This window comes from Bombus vancouverensis, chromosome 15 (assembly GCF_051014615.1).
Source record: "Bombus vancouverensis nearcticus chromosome 15, iyBomVanc1_principal, whole genome shotgun sequence".
Classification (NCBI taxonomy): domain Eukaryota; kingdom Metazoa; phylum Arthropoda; class Insecta; order Hymenoptera; family Apidae; genus Bombus; species Bombus vancouverensis.
This window is the reverse complement of record NC_134925.1, coordinates 11302504-11323592: the sequence shown is the minus strand read 5'-3', so window position 1 is coordinate 11323592 and position 21089 is coordinate 11302504. Positions and strand designations below refer to the sequence as shown.

The following is a 21089-nucleotide window of genomic DNA, read 5'->3' as shown; positions in this document are numbered from 1 at the left end:
TTAGAGGCTTTAATTTTTAAAATATTTAATGCTACCCTTTAAAATTATATAATTCGTAATAATTATAAACGCTCGTAAGTACGACAAACATTATTTACTAAAAAAGAGTAAGAGATCACAGATTAATATTAAAAACATCTATTGCATTTAACAGTACGAATCTCGTAAGTGAAATTGTAAAGTATAATGATAATGGAAACATTCGATTCAACGTAGTCGCGTACGAAGCTATCAAGACCAAAGAATTCGTCGAATCGTCTAGAATTGTTCTACGCATTAGTCTCCCACGTCTATTAAATTCAGGCGTTCCGTGAACCACGCAACGTTCACCTGCACGGTGGGTAGTAGGTACACAGAAAAATGTTAAAGACGCATGTTACCGCAACATTGTACGTTGGACGAGTCGCACGCATACACGCGACGACATGTGGTTATCGGGAAGGAAAAGAACAACGAATAGGAGCACCACCGCGACCACATCTACAGGAGTCGTGGTCGTGGTCGTCAGAAGTGTGGCTCGAACGAGAAGAGATATCCTCCGGTTCGTGAGAGACCTATATAACTGTACTGTGTGTCTGGGTCAGGGGGCGGGCCGCCACGTTTATAGTATACTCTCTATATCGGACAGGTGTACCCCATTCCGACTCCACGAGTTCTCGCGTGCACCATCGGGCGACAGCCAGGCTGCAACGTGTCTTTCTAGCTGCCTTGACAGATATCGTGGCGCATCGCGGTAAACACGAAGAGATCAGTCGCACGGGGAGCCTTCGAGGACACTTAACGAGTCGTTTGGAAGAGCACGAATCAGCAGCAACTGGCTTTGGCAAACGTCTCTCGGGTCCTACCTTCTCGCGCCGTTCGCCGGTTTCGTCCTCGTTTTCGCCACTGAAATCGGTCGAGATCAATTGTCTGTGCTTTAGAGAGGCTCCGACCGCGCGGGTACGCGGAGATTTCGCGGCACATGGTGCTTCAATCAGTGCGGTGCATTGCTCGAACCCTCCTTTTCTTTCTCATCGCACATCTTTGACACGGAATCTGGAAAACAGAAGTCAGAAGTTCATCTGCGTTTTCACGTCTACTTTCCGATTGGACAAACGTAAGATATTTTTAAGCTGTACGTATCGCGCATAATGTCGATAAATCGCTTGTAAATAATGCCTTGCAGAAATTTGATAGCTTTATTATTTACCGATGGCTAATCGATGGAGATTAGAATCGATGGAAAGCAGAAAGTAATTAGATTCTTTGACCATGACTTTATGTGAGGCAATTACGTGCGAGATCTTTTAGACGTATTTATTGTAGGACACCATGAATTAACGAATAATTACCACGTGTTAAGATGAAATTCAATTATTGGTTGATAACGATAAGAGGAATTGAAAATCGGAGAAATTATACGGTATGTACCGCGTTATAGTTAACCACGTGGTAAGCGCTTTCGTTCTATCGGACGTGCGCACATGTGCGGCTACAGTTGACAGCTGCTAGTCGATCAAGAATTATTACCTCATGAAATCGGTACAGAAATCAGTGAAGCGAAATAATTTCAGTCAATCTTTTTGTTATTGTAAATCGTGAAACTTTTTCGTAAAAGAGTAAATATAACATCGAGTAGATACCTATTTCCAGTCAAACGAAACTCGTATAAATTATTAATGACGACATTCCAGCTAAGCTTATTACTAAAGATATGCCGGTTTAAGTATAATTAGCATATGCAAGGAATGATTGGTAACATCGAATTATGTTACTTTCTATGTGATTGTAACACGACGCACGCCTTTACTAGGAAAACGCATCGAGTTGCCATCAAGTTGTCAGTTTGCTCTATTACGTTCGATTACCATATAATCACTAGATTATAGACGATAGGGTAATGTATATACATTATGTGACTACATTTCATAAACACATCATCAACGATACTAGCAAGTATCTTCGCTTTTCCATTTATTGCATACGATTATGAGCTTTTATCTATCTATTAGTTATCCTGTTTTTGTAATTTGACATTGATTCTAAATCGACATTGGTTTACATGCCGACAGATTGAACTAACGAGACAAAACTGATTTAAAGTGAAAAAGTAAGAGAAAGGTGGATAACGAGCCATTAAATTCTTATATTTGAATTCAACGATGAAAGAGTTAACTCTTTTATTTCTGTTATATTTTAACGACAGAAACGATTCGCATAGTCTTCGTTATTCCGATAGTGTAGTAATCGAGAAGAAAGGGGAACGAGAATATATTTCAACTCTTTTTCCATATGGGTCACTATTAGCTACGCACTTATTATGCGAATGTCTGACTTTGGAATTACCACACCGCTGAAACCGTTATATGTATTTGGCACCATGCCACATCTTCAGCGTGCTCGATTCATGGTTAGCATGGAACAACGGACGTGTAAACAGCCGCCGGTGATTTTTATTTAAACATGGCCTCGTAGTGAAAGAAAGAACAGGTGTCGTGGTCTATCATGGCACGAATCGTAAAGTAGAATAATAATTAATGTATGCCAGTAATAAATAAGCGTTTGTGACTTCACCGTGTTAACGGAATTCGGCGTAGATCGCGATTTCTCAAAGGAACGAATAAATTATATACGTTGCACGTTACGAACAGGAAGAAACACTACTTTTATTGCGGCTGCGTTATGCTTCGCCATCGCATAAGTGGAAGAGAAGTATTTTTTAAAAATTCTCTGTATCGTGACCGTAAAGAATTATCGAATATCAAATAAGTTTGAGTCACTTTAAACGAATTTTCGTATAGAGATCAATAAGAGTTTCGAGCTGATCACCTTTAAGAAGTTTTCAGCTCGCTATCATCGAAGTGGCACATTAACGACCACTCAAATCTGAAATCGGTGATTCGTTTCGTGTATCGCCTGTTGTCTGACTTGAAATAGGGCAGAAATCTATTGCCAAGGACGATTTTAGCATTGAATCCACGTAAGTGGATTCGGTACGCCGATAGGTGAAAACCTACTTGCCTACATTCATCGGTAGTTTTCTGTGTATCTCGAATTCACCACACGATTATGGTCGATTCGCGATCATTTTGCCCTGGAAATCTTAATTTTGTTTCATCTTTTTATATTTGGAAAACACAGGTACTCGCCATTAACCAGTCACCGGAAACATCTGTAAGGTCGAATAATTATCGCGGAAGGAAGACATATATTTCTCGAATACATAATACATTACCTGTATTTAAATAAGGTTCGTCTTCCTCTTTCGATACTTTTACACGTATGAAGGAACACGGTAAAGTCGAAGGAGCGCGGAAAAGCCGACACGATCACGATCGTTTCGATAGTGAAATCAGCTTACGTTTCTTCTCAGTTGTTATTTCTCAGTGATGGCAAAGAGAATCGATGATCGTTGGCGAAGACAACGTGCAAAATGATTTATGATCTTTTCTGAAACACGGCGCGGCTTTGACGAATTTGTTTTATACCTATAGTTATCGATCATGGCAGTCTGGTATCGCGGACTACAACGAGGTAACGGAGCGAAAACCCGGACATTCGACAGGAATTTGGGACAGGTGGCCTAGTGGTCGCATGAAGCGAGCGTGTCTGATAATTGACGATTAAACACGAGCGAGGTGTCCAGTGATGGACCGGTTCGTCCATTTAATGTTCGATATTTTCTACTAACAATTTTTCGTATCATCTTAATCGTACATCGATTCAGATTGCCGTGAAATAATCGCAATTACGAGCTTTTTACGGTGCATATGGTAATTTCTCCGTTTCTCAATCACGAATTGTACTTAATTTCGTTAACTTGGGTAATTTCGATGACCCATTTATCTCGATCGTAAAAGGAAACCTATAATCTTCGATTGGCCATTATTATCTTAGATATTTTATTTGTTAATAACTCTAGGCGTGAATATTGTTTGCATTAATTTAATAATTTGTTTGTATTAATTAAGAGATTGTATTAATTTAAAGAAGAACAATTATTTTTTCAGCGGTACGGTTGGAATACTTCACCGTGGACGCTAACACGGTATGCGGTGGCGAATCTTCATTTTAGCCTGTCTCCTACTAAAGGGGGTAAGTAAATACGATTCTCCCTTTCATTCTTCAAATAACTATCTTTCGAACGTCTACGTTTGCTTCTAAATCCTTTAATATTTTTATACTTCCATTGGTATTCCAAAGATATCGTCGTTTATTAAAATTTCGGTCACGTTAAAAATTCCAGTACGAGATATAGGGAACGTTTTGCGATCTTGAAAACGTAGTTTCGAATAAAATCTACCAGTTTTAAAAGACTTTTTTGCGTAAAATAATTGAACGTTCGATAAACGGGACCGAAAGTCGGGAAAAAACATACGTGAAACAGTGAATCAGTGGTCAAAACCGACCGGAGGTAAGAAAAACAAGCGGCATTATTACAAAGGGGGTAGGTCGGTATGTCTGCGTGGGTAATTACTACATTATAACCCAGATATCGCGGTGGGTACATAGCCTGCGATGCCGTTACCCAGTGCTCTGACCCAGAGCTAAGGGCGACTCGAGACCCGGTCGATGTCTTGAAATGGTGCGCGGCGTTCCGATCCGGCTCATCCACGTCTACTACGAAGTAACGTTTTATCGTCGGACCTTCACCACGAATCGGTCTTACAAGATTGCGCGCAAAAATCGCACACGAAACGACCGGTTTCGTGATCTTACCTTCCCACCCTGCATTCTTGAGGACCGACACGATTTCAATTCGTTGCTTACTTTTTTCCCATCGCTACTCGGACAACGTTCATTCTTCCAGACCGCGGGAACATTTTAAATATTTTTTGCGTCATCGATTGAAATTAACGATCAGCGTTATTATCGCTGCCAGATATGCATGGAACGATTCTACGAAAATGGAAATTTTGCTTTAAACTATATCGCGATGATTTAACGTGTTTATTGGCAAATCGAGATTCGAAGCTTTTTCCACGCCCTAATTCGTCCTAATTCTGTAACGCAGTGCTTCTTCTATCAATTACGAAGTCGATTATAATTTGCGATTAATTTAATTGATAATATTATAAATAATACGATCAATCCGTAATTAAAGGAAGTAACGTATCATAGGTGAATATATAGTGTCAATTATTCAAGCGTATTCTTATTGAATGGGACTTAGATAGTAGAATAGTGTCACGATTATGCATACTGTAGTTAGCAAGTTACCCGACGTGCAATTGTCTGTTTTATTACTTAACATGTATCACGTATAATCATATATCGAACAAGATTTTTCATGACCATATTTCGAAGAAAGTTGATCACAGTTTTTATTAATATCCTACAAAAATACGTAATAAAAGATACGGAATTTAACCACACTTACTTCTCAAGCCTTGGTTTGCAATTCTTTCAACGATATCTTCCAACTAAAATATCGAAGAATGATATTAGACAGTATATAAGAGAGCGTGACAGTCTCTGTGTACAGGCTAAGTCAAGTGAATGAAGCGCAGTTAGAATGAATGAAATACCTTTGTAAGACTACAAGAGAAATTCTCAGAGGTAGGAGATCGCTCGGTGTAGAGGATAATCACCGACCTTCGTGATTCCTATAATTTTCATTTTTTGTCAAATCTCCTTCTTATTGGTATTAATCAGACCTCGAATAACAGAGAATTAATTACGTCGTTATTATTACGAGTAAAAGAGTAGGCTGTTATCGCGTATCGTTATTACGGTCTCTAATGAAACAGCTTGTTAGCGATGTAATCTTGAGAAGCTTGTCGGATTGAAAATGAGAACAGCGCGATACGCAAACACCATCCAAGTCGTTTTAGCCGAAGGACGGTCACCGTGTTTTCTGGTTGGACGCGTATCGTCGTGGTCGAAATTCATCGTGGATTCATTCACGATTGACCCAGTAAGCTTTTGCCGAATTATGGGACGCGTTGGCCGGATAGTTACAACGAGCAGATAAGCAGATGTCGGAATCGGAGGACGGTAGAAGCGGAAAACTGAACGTGTATCCGAAGCGCTGAGCTGGCCGATTGACCTGCGGCTAAAGACACGGGTGGTCCGTTATGCCCCAGGGTCACGCGTGAGGCAATCAGCCACTACACTGGTGTACGGGCCCGATGCTCCTATTTCATCGTTTGGTTGCCCCTCCTCGACCCTCCGAACCCGTCATTCGTCGAACAGTCAGAACGGGTTTGTTGATCGGAGGCTGTTGTCTCCTGTATTGGCCATCAGGAATGCACACGGCAGGAGATAGCTCTCTGAGCGAATCTTCGGATTGTGACAAGCGGCCAAGAATGAAAAATGCATCTACCTTTGCAGAAGTCGACAATTTTTATCTTATTATTTTCATCGCCTTATTTCTTATAATTTCAATATCATGCAAGAAACAAGTGGAATATTCGTTATTTGTTGTTTAAGTTACATTTATACGCATATAGTGGCCACAATAAAAATTTGATTCTATGAAAATGAAATGTGGATTCGCTACATATTGTATTATCTGATAAACAATTTTTACCGCTAAAAGATTCAAGCAATAATAATTCACGCGAGATGCGAAATATCGCAAAGTTAAACTACATCCATTACGTACATATCATTCGTTCGCATGTTGAAGATTAATTCTTTTGTCAGGATCGTTCAGAGTAAATTTGTGCATCGTTGCACGATAATTTAGGTGAATGTATATGTATAGGTATTCGCTGATTGCACTTGCGAGCTGATCCGGTATAAAGGTAGCCCGTTCCTGAAGAACTTGCACGTGTGTAAATTATGTAGTCCGACAACGTCAATCTACTTTCACGCTTTCTCGTCGTTTATCCCTTTCCTCTCAATGGACGTTCTACAAAATACTTCACTGCCTACTTTGCATAGAAACACGTTTACACTGATGCATTTCATTGGTGTGTTCGCAGCTGGCTCGAACGGAGGATGTCGAGGTAGTCGAGGCAATTCCCGGAGAGGACAGTCGTAACGATAATTCAGCCTTGAATCGTCAAGACAACGACATAAATACCTCGGACCAATTGGCGTTAGAATCGTTAGGCGAGAAGGATGCCGGTGGTAATCATTATAAACCGGGTGGTCTCCGAGGTCATCCCCTCCCTCTGCCGCCAAGTCGAGGTGGACTGGGACTGCCACATCCAAGACCACACCATAACGTCGCGTATCATGGTCCACCGCCACCCTTGCCGCCATCGAAAGCGTCATCGGAGGCCATCGACAAGATCTACACAACGGGTAGTGGGATTAGCACAGCTGTAGGTGCAGAACCCTGGCCAGCACCCACGCCAGATATGCCGAAGATCATTTCGTTAGACGTGAAGTGCGAGAAAAATTTGATGAAAGTTTACCTCGGCTTTGATAAACCGTTCTACGGTATAGTCTTTAGCAAAGGCCACTACAGTAACGTTAATTGTGTGCACTTACCAGCAGGCTTAGGGCGCACCTCGGTTAACTTCGAGATTAGCATTCACGCGTGTGGCACAGCTGGCAATACAGAGAATGGTTTATACGGGTACGGCGCTGAATCCGGGTCAGGAACGTACTTTGAAAACATTATCGTGGTGCAATACGATCCGCAAGTTCAGGAAGTTTGGGATCAGGCGCGAAAGCTGCGATGCACTTGGCACGACTTGTACGAGAAATCTGTTACGTTCCGTCCGTTTCCAGTCGACATGTTGGACGTGGTGCGCGCCGACTTCGCCGGGGATAACGTTGGTTGCTGGATGCAAATACAGGTCGGGAAGGGTCCATGGGCGTCCGAAGTCTCGGGATTGGTTAAAATTGGTCAGACGATGACGATGGTACTCGCGATAAAAGACGACGATTCGAAATTCGATATGCTCGTGAGAAACTGCATGGCACACGACGGAAAACGAGCGCCGATTCAACTGGTCGATCAGAGAGGTTGCATTACTAGACCGAAGCTTATGTCGCGGTTCACTAAGATTAAGAACTTCGGCGCGTCCGCGTCGGTACTCTCCTACGCTCATTTCCAGGCGTTCAAATTCCCCGACTCGATGGAAGTGCATTTTCAATGCACCATACAGATATGTCGGTATCAATGTCCAGAGCAGTGCTCCGAATCTCCTTTGTTGCTGGAGTCTCAAGGTCTTTTGGAGAATCATCATCCTCCATCTAGTGGTCATCCTGACTCCGGCTACGGTCTTCCGCCCCCTATTCCGCTTCCTTTGGAAGCGTATTTGCAGGCGGCCGCGGGACGTCCTCGAGACGAAAGACGAAGAAAATCCCGAGAAATAATGCCGAGTCCTCAGAAGGCGGTCGGAGTCAATCGTATAATACGAGTTGTTTCTACAGGTGACCTGACGTTTTCCATCGATGAGTCGAACAACGGAGAATCGAGCGGATCGACGATGATCTTCCCTGTACGGAATGAGAACACCGCGAACGCGGCTATGATTTGCATGACTACTCCAGGTTTCGTCGTTACTCTCATAGTACTCCTTGCCGTGTTATTATTCTCGTGTATACTCTCCACCTACCTCTGTCTACGCCTAAGACCGTTCTCAGGAAAAGCTAGGAAGGCTGCGACGTACTATAACGAAGAACAAAGCACGCCTAAAAAGTCAACCAGGACGTGTTTTTACTCATAGGTACAAGCGGTCATAGCATTGTGAAACATGTACATTGTGAAACGTTATGCTGTCGATCGGCTTTACTTTTGCGTAGAGAAGCTTCGTATCAAGCGGGTTTCTTCCTAGAGACCGGTTTGACGATTTTCATAGTGTTAAATTATTTATTGAAGCAGGTATAAAGCTAGATACGTATATTATTTAATATTTCGCCACGGGATTGCCCAATAAATCGGTCGCCGGATCTTTTATACAGCAAAGTGTACAATTTCGTTCTGGTAACTTACTTGTTAGTTGTTATTTCGTATTTATTCTCAGACCGATCAAGATTTATATTTAATATATCGAATGTCGCGCAAACCGGTCCTCTTGGTCGCGCCATTACAGGTATCGTAGAGGCTACAGAATGTCGCAAGCACAATTCTGTACATCGACACGTATCAGACAAAATATTGTTTGTATTAAAATAAATAGGATGCTCTCTGCTACGTGTAGAATGTCTGTTCGATCAGAACGGTCGACTAATATGGATTTGTGCTTCGTCATAACGAAACTTACGCTCAAGCCCTTGCTGGCGACTGTGTATAGACACTCTGAAAATTTAGTCAAAGATAATCAAACATTTTGCCCTTGCAACTTCTTCGTTACAACCATTTCGGGACCATGGTATCTGGGTATTTCCTTTTTTAATTAATCGTTACCCGTTACATACGTATTGACAATATGTAACTCGATGCAACTAAGGCTGAAATATTACGAAAAAATAGTCCAAAAAATGTTTGTTTTTTAACATTGTTGACGATATTATTGTTTTAATATTATTTATTTATTAGATAATAACGTTTCAAATGTTTGCGGCTTTATATGCTGTATCTTGTGTATTTGTAACGGTGTAAGAGCCAGTCACTATTATGAAACTATTAAAAAATCTGCTATCTCGAGTTGAATAATTCTATGTATAAGTTAACAATAAATACGAAACGTTTCGCTTCAGTGAAGCGAACACTTTTATACGTTAGTTTATGTATACACGCGTTGCCATGTAACGGAGTTTCTTCTTCTAACTAAATAGACTATGTATCTTTATTTAAAACATCGTATTAGCAATTATAGTAAAACGTCGATTATTTTCCAGTAAATGATTTTGCGCATAATCGGCTTAACAGAATTAAAATTTCAAACTTTCCGTAATAGAATAGAGAATAAAATAATGTTTAATGATATACACTCGTGTATTGTATGAAAGAACGCGTAGTACCGAAGTGTAAGAAACAAATTAGATTTAGCTAAATTCGCTACTCCTTCTGAAGTAGATATTTGAAAGGTTATCACATTTTTGCGCTTTCATCCATTTTAATACAATATCCAACGAATTAAAAAATTTCACTTCTACCTTCCTAATAATAATTTTTCACCAAAGGTAGATAAAGAAATATTAACTGTAGTCACAAGTTTACATTCTGAGTCATCATTGTCTGCGTTTCTCTTAAGATATCGGTTTAATCGATGATGAGACGTTCCAATTCGGTTTTACATTGTTATTGTAATTGCTACATGTTTCGTTTAAAGGTAAAATGTAGACGTGTATTTCGAAACGTGAGTAACGTTGATATGCAACTCAGAATGCTACAGATAGATGATATATTCTTGATTTTGATGATGATTATCGGTCTGTCGGGCCTGTCTGTCGGCCCGTTTGCGATATAATCGACGTTTCACTGTAAAGAAATCGAAACCGATGTGTGAAAAATCATAGACAATAAACAACGATCAATCTCGTATTACTATATGTATCGATCTGTCGTATACGAAAAATGCAGTTGAATAATTTTTTCCGCTAATTACACGAGTGAAAGAATATGATAGAAAGCGTTAAGATCAAGTGTATAAAAGAACAGTCAGTAGCTTGTAATAGCATACAAAAGATTATAATTTAATACTTAATATTAATGCATATAAGCATATAGATATAAAAATGTTTATAAATTATTTTTCATCGATGAAATAATGTATTTTTTACAAGAATATTAGTACTTTAACTTTTGTATGCGAGTAAATATATAATTGTATTTACCATACTTTTTTACATGAATATTCTCACCTGACTAGCGAATATATGGGAAATCGACGTTGTTTGTGTTCCATTGTAAATCTTAAATTATCTTTCCCTTGGGAGGTAAAAAGACACAGGAAGAGAATAATCGTTGGTTCTGTGGAAATAGATCAAGGTCCTGTAAATACATTTATTGGCATTATCATTGATTTATATTAAATAAAAACACAACCTATCGATTAACAATCGACTTAATTCTTTGTTCCTTTCGCTCGAAGTATTGTGGTAGTTGTCCAGCATCGCACATAGTTGCACACATAATTGGTGGTTGTTGATACTTCCTTTAACAACTTTTGTATTCTCCAAGAATACGAGAATGTTCTTTCTTTTTTTTTTTTACACGTGTATACATGTACTTAAAATAATCTAGCGTAACACAATTATTCTGGCGATTTGCAAAACGTTTGGACGAATAAGTATATAAAATGTAATTATCCAAACACCGCATCATTAATTAATCTGTTCTTAGAGGAAGAGGAAAAAAACAAGTATTTTCATTTTTTATTACAAAGACAGAAGTGAAAATGTAATACGTAAAAGGACGTATAGAAGGGATTACGAGGAAATCTTGCTTTCCTGTACGGAAAGCTTTCCCCTTCTGCTTTCGTACTTGCACAACTACTTTTAAAGCGGAAAGCCCTTTTTACGATAGAACCTTCCAAATATACGCTTCTTATTTATATATATATAATTACGTATATATACTTGGTATTTCAAGTTCAGTAACAAAATCTTGTTCATGGTATTAAATGTCTTCCTGGACATTCTAAATGCGCGTTGCGTTTCAAAGATTTTTAAATAATCTCGCCTACTATGTAGTCACCTATTTAAAAAACCTGAGAAGGCAATCGATTTTCATGGAATTTTCAACCTTCAGTTGACACTAACAAAAGAAGGATCGAAAATATATATATATATATATTATATATATATTTCTCAATCTAAAATTAAATCGATTCTTTTAACGTCTAATACGTGCTTTATTAAAAATGTCAACGAAAGGTTAAACATATCGAGGCATCCATTAAACTATGTCGATTTTTCGTATTAATCTAACGTAATAATATAAATATTTAAAAACAGATGAAAATTTAAGCTTAGTAGTAGCATCTTTCAATTTTCCTGAGAATATTTACGATATCGTTTCTATTCTCAGTTAGCTGTTATTCTCAGCCTCTTTAGGGCTAACTCTAGAGGTGCTGTCATTTTCAAGTTTCCCAAGAGTTTTGATAATCCAACGCATTTCATTCAATATGCAATCACGTCTTCCGTGCAATGTACGAAACTAACGATTATTCGAAAAAACCGGATAATTATTAGATTTCATTAGTTTATGTGATTCGGTGTATTCTATACTGATTTTATATTATGTGTAAGGTAACGTAATAACTTTCTCCTAATGATATTGATGCATCGTATCGAGAACGGCCGGAATCGCATATTCACATTTTCTCTGATGTTACGATTATTTCAATATCTATTGCTTTAATATTTAATAAGTGCAGTGTAATTAAATCAAATGATACGAGGTATCGAAAACTCTGACATACCTACATCATCGATAATGAGCAAAGGTTCGTGTATAAAAATAGGACCATGAGAAGGAAGAGAATACATATATCTAACAAGTAGAATTCTTATTTGCCAAATACTAATATAAAACATTTTAATTCTATATTTTATACAAATGTAATTCAAATGTTATTTTATATAAAGATACAAATAGAAAATAATCTCTTTCTGAAAAAATATATGTATATAAATTTTATATAACATCATCGTTAATCGTAGTATATGAATGTATATAAATTATTCAAAGGCAGATTAACATTAAATTTTTGTAGAAAATATTTTCCTTTTATGTACAATATTTATTATTAGTTGTCAATAATAAATATCAAAATGTCAATTTCTAAAAGAAATATTTTAAATAAAAATATAAAGACTACGTATAGTTTACAAAATTGTATATATTCAATAGTCATTCCTACACTGTCGTAGCATACTAATTTTTATTATATCGAACGCCGTTCGATTTCTATTATAATTAACAAATATCGTTATCAGCACCTCTAGTGAATTCATCATTAAATAGATAACAGACGCGCAATGCTACAAGGCATATTACGACTTACGATAGAACAATAAATCATTTTAATTGCATTAGTTCGTACTCTACAGACTCATAGAAAATACTAATGCGCATCTTTTCGTTAACGAATTACCTATAGAAAAAAATACGCGGCGAAAGCATTTTCCCTATCGTCTTTGACCCGATTAATGAAACATCGAATAAAGAAAACAAAACATTTCCACCAATATCATTCGCAATATTTAAAATGAAATATCATTTCTACAATATTCACAGCGAATAGCTGTCACATTGTCCTCTTGATGGAAATCTCCCTTGCTAATTGTATACATTCGTTCTAGATCAAATATTATCCTGCGTGATTATGCTCTTTACTTACCCAATACCAATAATTGCCTCTCGACAATGATCATCTAGCAATGCTTTCGTTTACGAGTTCGTGTGAAAAGAAAAAGGAGAATATCGTTCTCATGGAAATCTATGAAAAAATTTCCGTCGCAGAATCCTCCCTCGAAGGAAATACGATCGTCTCGAAATCATTCGCAAAAAGAACCTGTCGCACGTGATTTGACGCACTTAAAATACTTTGTACAGCGTATTATTGTACATTGTCTTTCGTGGAGCGTACACGGCCGCGTCCCACTAGCGACACAAATGTCACGAATCGTCAACCTCTCTCGACCGAAGGACTGGTGGCGACTGGATTCGTTTGTTTTTGTTGAATTTGTTCCAGATGAGTTGGTCTCGTCGTGCAGCGTACGCGCAGCAATCCGTAAGGTAGCCAACCGTTCGTCGAGTGAACCGCTCTATTGTTCTTTCTGCTGTCGACTGCCTCGCGTTGCGCTTGCAACCGATGCAGCATCGCGCCGGCGACAAGCGCGGAAATGACTGCAGAAAGCGCCACGACGATAAACAGCGCGCTGAAACCGGGCATCGGCAGGCAGATACCATAAACTACTTCCTCGCGTATTCTACCTTGAAACACCGTTACTGCTTCTGCGTGTGTGTCCGGGCTAAAGGCTAGATCGGCTTCGGAGATCACCTCGTACAAACCACTGACGCCGACATCGGCGCTGCGGATTTTCCTATCGGATACCACGACCGATCTCTTTCGTCTGCCATTCGCAGACGAGAGAGGTATCACGGGTATCGCGCTGCTGTCACCTTCGAGATTCCGAGGCCCGTGCGGGAATTGGTCTTGATCACTCTCGTATCGTGTCATCCGTGGAGGATCCTGCAAACGAAGAACCCTGAGTGTCGACGATATGCCAGTGGAAAATGTATAAGCGTATGAAAAATCTCCTAGACAGAAAACAAACTCGTCCACACGTTTGTTGATTTATTTCCTTTCCCTTCTTTTCTGTTACAAATATATCGAAATGTGAATACACAATACACTTATCCGCATCTCGTTCGCATAGGAAAATCAATGCTGATCCTCTATTATCCAAACTACGGTCGAGTTAATCTCGTAATACGTACAGACACTTATTCCTATAGCGAATATAAATATCAATATACGAAAACATCTGTTTTTATCTAAAATACATAGTACGTGTCAGCGAAGGAACAATTTAGTTCCTAGCACTTAAATTTCAACACTGAAATTAATAAGAAGAGCCGAAAAAGAGAGTTCACTATCTAGGAAATCTATACGTATTATCCTTGTCTCATAATCTACTCGGATAAACGCGGTTCTACCGAAGGTTTCCGAAGATAGCATCTTAGAATCTCATTTATCTAGGAAATATGTAAATAAGAACGAAATATACTTACTACGAATGGTCTTGAAAGATCAGCGTCATCCAAATGAATTTCCTCGTTTGGTGTCTCGACTACCGGTGCCGGTAGCCGGTTGCTTGTCTGCGCCTGTGCTTTCGGAACTGATTTCTCGACCCCCAAGAAATGACCTCCTATCGAGGTCATCTCATCACCATCTTGAATAATGTCGTCGTAAAGGGAGCCATCACCTTGCTCGCTTCCACCACCTACGTTTTCGTTACTCTTGTCGGCACTGTTGTCCTCGTCGTTGTGAACGGTGGGCGGTACCGTGGTTTGCGGGTATTGCGGTCGTATCTGATCCTTGCGCTCTTGAATGTAGTGGCCAACGGATCCACTGAGCTGACAGTGATCCAAACAGCCGTGACGACAGATCTCAACCTTGACATTGATCGAAACAACTTATTGCTTTGATGTTCCTCTTAGTCATCGTTTCATTTTTTTTCCTGTCTTTCTAAGTACAAATTTGCATAATGAGTAGCCAAATGATTTAACGTTCATTGCCGTTTACAGAGTAAATTCATTAAGCCGTTCGTAAGCTGTTTAATTGTAAATATTTGCTCTTTACTTTGACGAACACCTCTCCAAGTTAACAGAAGGTGCGCCAAAGCACCTTGGTCGCGCGTAATAATATTTTCAGTTGTCGGTAATCCTGTTTTCGATCGTAAGCTGTGTTATCCGCTGTATATTACCCAACATCGTTTACCTTGCACTTGATGTGCACGCTCAACGCGTCCGGGAACTTGAACGCGTGGAAGAAGGCGTAAGTGATGACCGTCGCCCGATCGTCGGAACCCCGTGCTTTCAAGAATCGGCTGATCATCTTCGGCCTCAGCACGCATCCGAACTCGTCGCTCAGCTGTATCGTGTGTCCACCGCCGTCCGAGGCCACGCACGACTTGACGCGCATGTCGAATTCTCCTGTGTCGAATTAATTACCGTAAATGACATTAACGAATACATAGCCGTTTCCAAGTATTATGTACCCGAGGATTATGCAGCTTTCGAAAGCTATTAGAAGCTTCCGAGCGTGAGCCGTGTTCAACAGGAAGAGATTACCGACGTTTCGTCGGTATTACACTTAGCTTTGTCAGCGTGTACTGCTACTCGGTATCCTTCGAATTCTAATGTATAGACCGTGAATTTTTATTTGTAGAAACTTTAAAAGCGCAAAAGTACACAAAATCCGTATAACACGAAAAGATATATAAAATATTCAAGGTATAATACTTTTTATAATACTTGGTACGTAAAACAATCTTCTACCGAAGTTGTACTTTTTTCATTATATTTTCAAAAATATGAATTTGCATAAAAATCCGCAGTCTACCGATGAAGCTAGCTGCAATGTTGGCGGAACGTCGACAATTTCTTCCTGTTGGAAGCGGCTCACGCCTGCAAGCCTCCAACAATGTCGAACGCAATAATCCAGCTTGCGGAAGCATCAACGCTCTTATAGGTTTCGAAAAGTTTCATAAAGTTGGATGGTTCGTTGCCACGTTACCTCGATAATCGTTTATAGCGACGACTAGGGTGAGAGTAGAGCCGAGCGGTACTATTCCGGAAACCGGAGGTGCCCATGGTCCCTTGCCATGTTGAATTTCCATCCAACAATCCACGTTGTCGCCTGCAATACCGATAGAATGGTACACTTACATTTGCGTTTTAGTTTGCAGGCAGTCTGTTGCCCGTTCTCTAGGCACAACGTGTCAGGTGCGATTTATACGTGTTGCATAAAATGAAGTTAAGTGGCGGGGCTGCGGTCCTACCTGTGGTTAACCGCTGCTACACGAGTTACCGTGCGCGATGCGACCATTTGTACCTCGTATAAAACACTTTGCACAGAAGGATCATCGTTTTACCCATTAACTATATATCCGTAGTCTTTCGTATAGCAAACCTTGATCAAGGCAAATCGCTTGTATTTATCGACCGAAGTACAAACGTATTAAAATTTAAGATATTGATCGTGTCAAGGGATGCTGTGACGAGACTTACTACATCGATGTTAGACGAGAGTTAGGAGATGCGAAGATCACTAAGCGAGGTTGATGTGGAAATATGTTGTTTGCATGTGTGTAGAATAGCAAATTATACCTCTGAAGTCTAACTGTATTACGTCGAGATCTGCTATAACCATTGGCGGTTTCGAAGCAGTCTTTTCGTAATCGTTGAACCATTCGCATCGCAGTCGTTTGGCCTCGTCCCAGACTTCGAGCAAATCTTTGTCGTACTGAACGACCACAGTGTTCTCATAGAACTGTCCATGCATATCCGGCTTGGTACCGCATCTGCGACCAGACGAACAAAATCTAGACTGAATATCAATTTACGAATTTATTAATCGCTGAAACGTTGCAGATAAACTATTTTACTGTTACTATTTTTCATTGCTAAAACGTAAGAGATAATACTTAACGTCTCTGTTCTTCGTGTCTTTACGCTAAACATCGTTCGTCGATAATTTTTAGAAGCCACTGAAATACGCGCGAAACCCCATTAGAATCGATTAATAGCCTGTCAAATAACTTTTCGTTAAACCCAATCGCTTGTCCAATTATCCTTTATCGTAGTTTGCGAGCCGGTTGGCGCCAGACGCCTCATAAGTTCCAGTTAAAGTCGTAAGTTAACAATCCTCTATGGAGATCGCGGTAAACCGAGACGGTATAATCGATCTCGAGCATCGAGCAACGTTTCCACACGCCTTAAATCATCTAATCGTGTCGAGTTTACGTATATCTTTTCACAGGTAGATACGGTTCGATAGACGAATGCTCGATGTTCTCGCGGTCTTACCTCGCGTAGGCTATCCGAAAGGAGAAGAAAGTCTGGCCAGTGGACGGTGGAACGTAGACGCATCGCGGATCGGCGTGTTGGCCTTTGGACGAGACGATGCCCTCGAAGGGTTGTGAGAACGAGAGATGTACATCCATGTGATCCTTTCCACACATCACTTCGAGAGATTGTATGGCTGGCATTCCCTCTGGCCTTTCTAGCGGCCAAATGTCGCTATTGCTACCAACGCTCTTCAAGCCAACCACCTGTGCATTCAAGGAATACGTTTTTATACTTTGAACACCATGACCTGTCTTCCTTTCTCACTACACTACGCGTGACTGTCGCGAATACCTTCTACAGATGTTCGACCGAACATGTTTGAACGTATACGTTTTACATTAATAACCACCGCATCAAAATTTATCGCGAATGAAGCGGTCCTTTACGGTTTATGTCTGTATCTGATGGAAGTAGATACTACTTCAATATCAGTAACCTGTCATACACAAATTTATGAAAGGTAGTTACGAATCTACCCATTATGTAGTTTCCAGCTGCTTTTGGTAGACATTTAATTACGTAAGAAATATTAATCATCCATCAAGCCGTACCTTGAGTTGCATTTTCACTCTTAAATTAGTTCAGTGGTATCTTATCTTATCTTATACGGTATGAGATGTGTTAATAGTTGATGATCTTAGAACCTGTTGATTCAGTAGGAGATTCGATAAATTACAGGGGAAAAAAAGAGATATTTCGCAGATTATGTAGTTAATTGCATTTAAAATTCTATGAAGCGCGCACATAAATTAAACTTACTAAGCACCTTGTAAAAACGTTAATACGGGGTTACGTTTATTATCGTGATTACGTGTAGTATCCTAATACCTTTATATTCGCATTTTTTCTTCTTAAATTGGATACAATAAATATCGAATTACTTAAATGATCGTACAATTACAACTTAACGATCTCTTGTAACGATCGTTACGTTCCAAGTGCTAATATCGTTTTCTATGAAATGTCGATACTCTTATGAAACTTAACGATCGCTGTACGATCCGTAAGTTACGAAGTTACCTAAGCGATAATGGCCAACATACACCTTAACAATACAGTAGGCTAGCGTTAAAGAAATTTGTTCGAATAATAGAACGCTAAGAGTTGCGGTATCACTACCCAGATGCATAACCGTTATGAAATTTTTACAATGTTAGTTATGCTCTGATAACTAATGGAGCAACATCGTAAATGTTAGTCCAAAACGAGACAAAGTCAAATGAGAAATTTATATCGTTCATCGTCATATACGTATTAATTCTTATTCGACTAATTCGTCAATAAAAATTACCAATTTCATTTAACTATGTTTAACACGCTGCAATAAATTAATTTATTTGATATTCGATTATTTTACATTGTGCCAAATTGAAGCAGACATAATATATATTATAGATACAAGTACTCGTATGATTGTTAAATATCGACACACTGTATTTTATTACGTGTTGTCTCAACGCGTAAAGTTTGTTCTTATAGAGTTTTTACGATATTTTCAAGCAGCACGCAACCTGTCACGTCACCTGGCTAGAGCCTAGTAAAACTTTCAATAGCTATGTTCGAAGATTCAGATTTCACGATGTGCCATTACACCTCTAATAATATTGTTAAGTATACGGATGTCTGCGTCACTCTTAATTTATGAGAAACATTCGAGACATCTTAAGTTGCGGGCAACAGATATTTATCAATGACCTATTCTTTATTGCACGTATCTACGCTTGAAACCTACCTATGCGCGTTTCTATACACGAAAGTATCCTCTTGTGAGTCGCGAAGTTACGATTACTTATACACCTACTGTAAACCGTACTTATCATGTAGATCAGTCAAGGATGAACAATGCGAGTATAAGCTGCGTAAGCTGTAGTTTATGATCCATTGAAACGATCGATCGAAATGATTTGCAATCTTTAAAATCTCAGTTACCAATGAGCAAGGAACAAACAGAATGTAAATCTCGCTACAGATATTCCAATGATACACGTTATCCTCGTACATATCCTATACAAAATACATGTGGCAATTTCAAAACATCCGCTATACCATAGAATCTGTGTCCATTACAATTATAGATATATCATCGTTGGAAGACTTTCGCGAGGTTGTACAGCATCGTCGAACATAAGTACCTTTTCGCGGCTACAATTCCCGAACAAATCCCTCGATAACGAGACTTATTCGACCGTATCTGTAATTTCGCATTTCACGTATCTTTATTTCCAATCGGCAGCGATGATTATACCATTACGTTTACCGTAAATTATTATTGCGCGTCTATCCTCGGTATTCTCCTACGACCGTAAATGCCACGCAATGAATGAACGGATAAGCAAATAAACGTTCCGTGCATAGAACGTATCGTTCGGCGGACATATTTCGCGATACTTAGAGGAATATTAAGCCCGGCAAAACACTGTAATGTTTCGCCTTACGGTGATCCGCCGTTTTTCACATACAGCGCAAACGTTGCGATTCACGGCGGCGTAATATCCTAGAATCTTGGCATGAAAATCGCAAGCGTGCACAGGTCGTGGGAGATTAGGCGTGTTATGTTCTGAGGATTTCTCTAGAAATCACCAGCCGCTGGCCAGCCCGCATTCTTCGCGTACAGCTTTGGGCGTATTACTTCGAACGCATAGTCGCCGCCGCGGCGATCGCGTCGCTTGGCTGCAGAGAATCGCAGAAAATCTCAGCGACACGTACGCGTAAGTGAAGATCTTTGAAGGAAGGTGTTCCCGGCGTATATACCGTGCTCGCGCAATGCTGTAACGGGAGAAGCGTCTTTACCGCTGCATTAACGGTCGCCGTTTTTCGCGCAAGTGAAAACAAGTTTCTGTGCTCTTACAATCGCACTGTTAAATGACAACGTTTCATTAGAAATGATTACGCACCTGGTATACACGGACCACGCGCTTGTGTGCACTGCGTGCTCTCGCGAACAACCGAGCGAGCCTCGCTTTTTCTTTCTCCGTCATTTTGCTTCACCTTGGTTCACGGTCGATGATCGAGAATCAATCGTCCGATGCAGAGCGCTTTGCGATATCCTTCGCGAACGTTGTAGAAAAATGTTGATTATGTGCGAATAATAACGGCTGACAGGAGGGGGGCGGGAGGGTTCAATGATCCGGATAAAACGGATGTTGAGGTAGCTAGACTCTTTAATGTACTTCTTCTTGGTAGATTGCGAGAGTAGATAAGAGGAAATTGGGATGGAATTTTAAACTAGCGCATCGATACGAGACAGATCCGAGTTGCGAGTGAGAGCATATTGTCTGTTTCCTGGAAGAGCGATAAAAGAAGGAAATTTTGTCAGGAAATTAATTCGAAGTAGAAAATTCTTAATTTCATTCGTCTCGCATCTCCTTTCTTTAAAGATTTAGGTAACAGTCTTCGGGATCTGAGGATCTCTAATAAAATCTTGTTTATGTATATTATTCCCTGTTGAGAAATCGTCAAAGCTACTGTGCGGTATCCTTTTTGTTAAATAGTAAAATTGTACTTGATAATAGTGACACGTCCATTCTGTTAAGTAACTCGTTTGTAAACTGTTGTAAATTTCTGGAGATGTTACAAGATCGATTTGATCGTTGAGTTAGAAAATCGATAACGTAAGTAGGAAAGTCTTTTAAAAATTCGATATCCCGTACGTATCGAAAAGATAAAATCAATGCAGGAG

At 39.7% G+C, this 21089-nt stretch overlaps 2 protein-coding genes across 3 annotated transcripts in view; one reads left to right on the top strand and one right to left on the bottom strand.

The window, feature by feature from the left end:
- The first annotated feature begins 449 nt into the window (after nucleotides 1-449).
- On the top strand, nucleotides 450-10602 carry dy (transmembrane protein dusky). 2 transcript variants are annotated; one of them, XM_033341341.2, is made up of 3 exons: nucleotides 450-1096; nucleotides 3990-4074; nucleotides 6909-10602. In XM_033341341.2, exons 2-3 carry the CDS (start codon nucleotides 4030-4032, stop codon nucleotides 8607-8609), a joined length of 1746 nt encoding a protein of 581 aa, XP_033197232.1. In that variant the 5' UTR covers nucleotides 450-1096; nucleotides 3990-4029; the 3' UTR covers nucleotides 8610-10602. The 2 variants fall into 2 exon arrangements, with proteins under 2 accessions (XP_033197232.1, XP_076480998.1); XM_076624883.1 differs by having other exon boundaries at nucleotides 450-1114.
- Nucleotides 10590-21089, bottom strand: part of m (zona pellucida domain-containing protein miniature) — a 26849-nt gene continuing 16349 nt past the window's right edge. The window contains exons 3-8 of the mRNA XM_033341280.2: nucleotides 17369-17613; nucleotides 16670-16863; nucleotides 16077-16199; nucleotides 15279-15493; nucleotides 14570-14953; nucleotides 10590-14027 (exon numbers count right to left, since the gene is read on the bottom strand). Of these exons, the coding sequence (XP_033197171.2) occupies nucleotides 13461-14027; nucleotides 14570-14953; nucleotides 15279-15493; nucleotides 16077-16199; nucleotides 16670-16863; nucleotides 17369-17613 (1728 nt within the window). The 3' untranslated portion in view covers nucleotides 10590-13460. The remainder of the gene's footprint in view (nucleotides 14028-14569; nucleotides 14954-15278; nucleotides 15494-16076; nucleotides 16200-16669; nucleotides 16864-17368; nucleotides 17614-21089) is intronic.

Coding starts and splice junctions, on each gene's coding strand:
- dy (XM_033341341.2), top strand. CDS start 4,030: ATGCGGTGGCGAATCTTCATTTTAGCCTGTCTCCTACTAAAGGGG. Junction 4,075..6,908: donor CCTGTCTCCTACTAAAGGGG/GTAAGTAAATAC, acceptor GTGTGTTCGCAG/CTGGCTCGAACGGAGGATGT.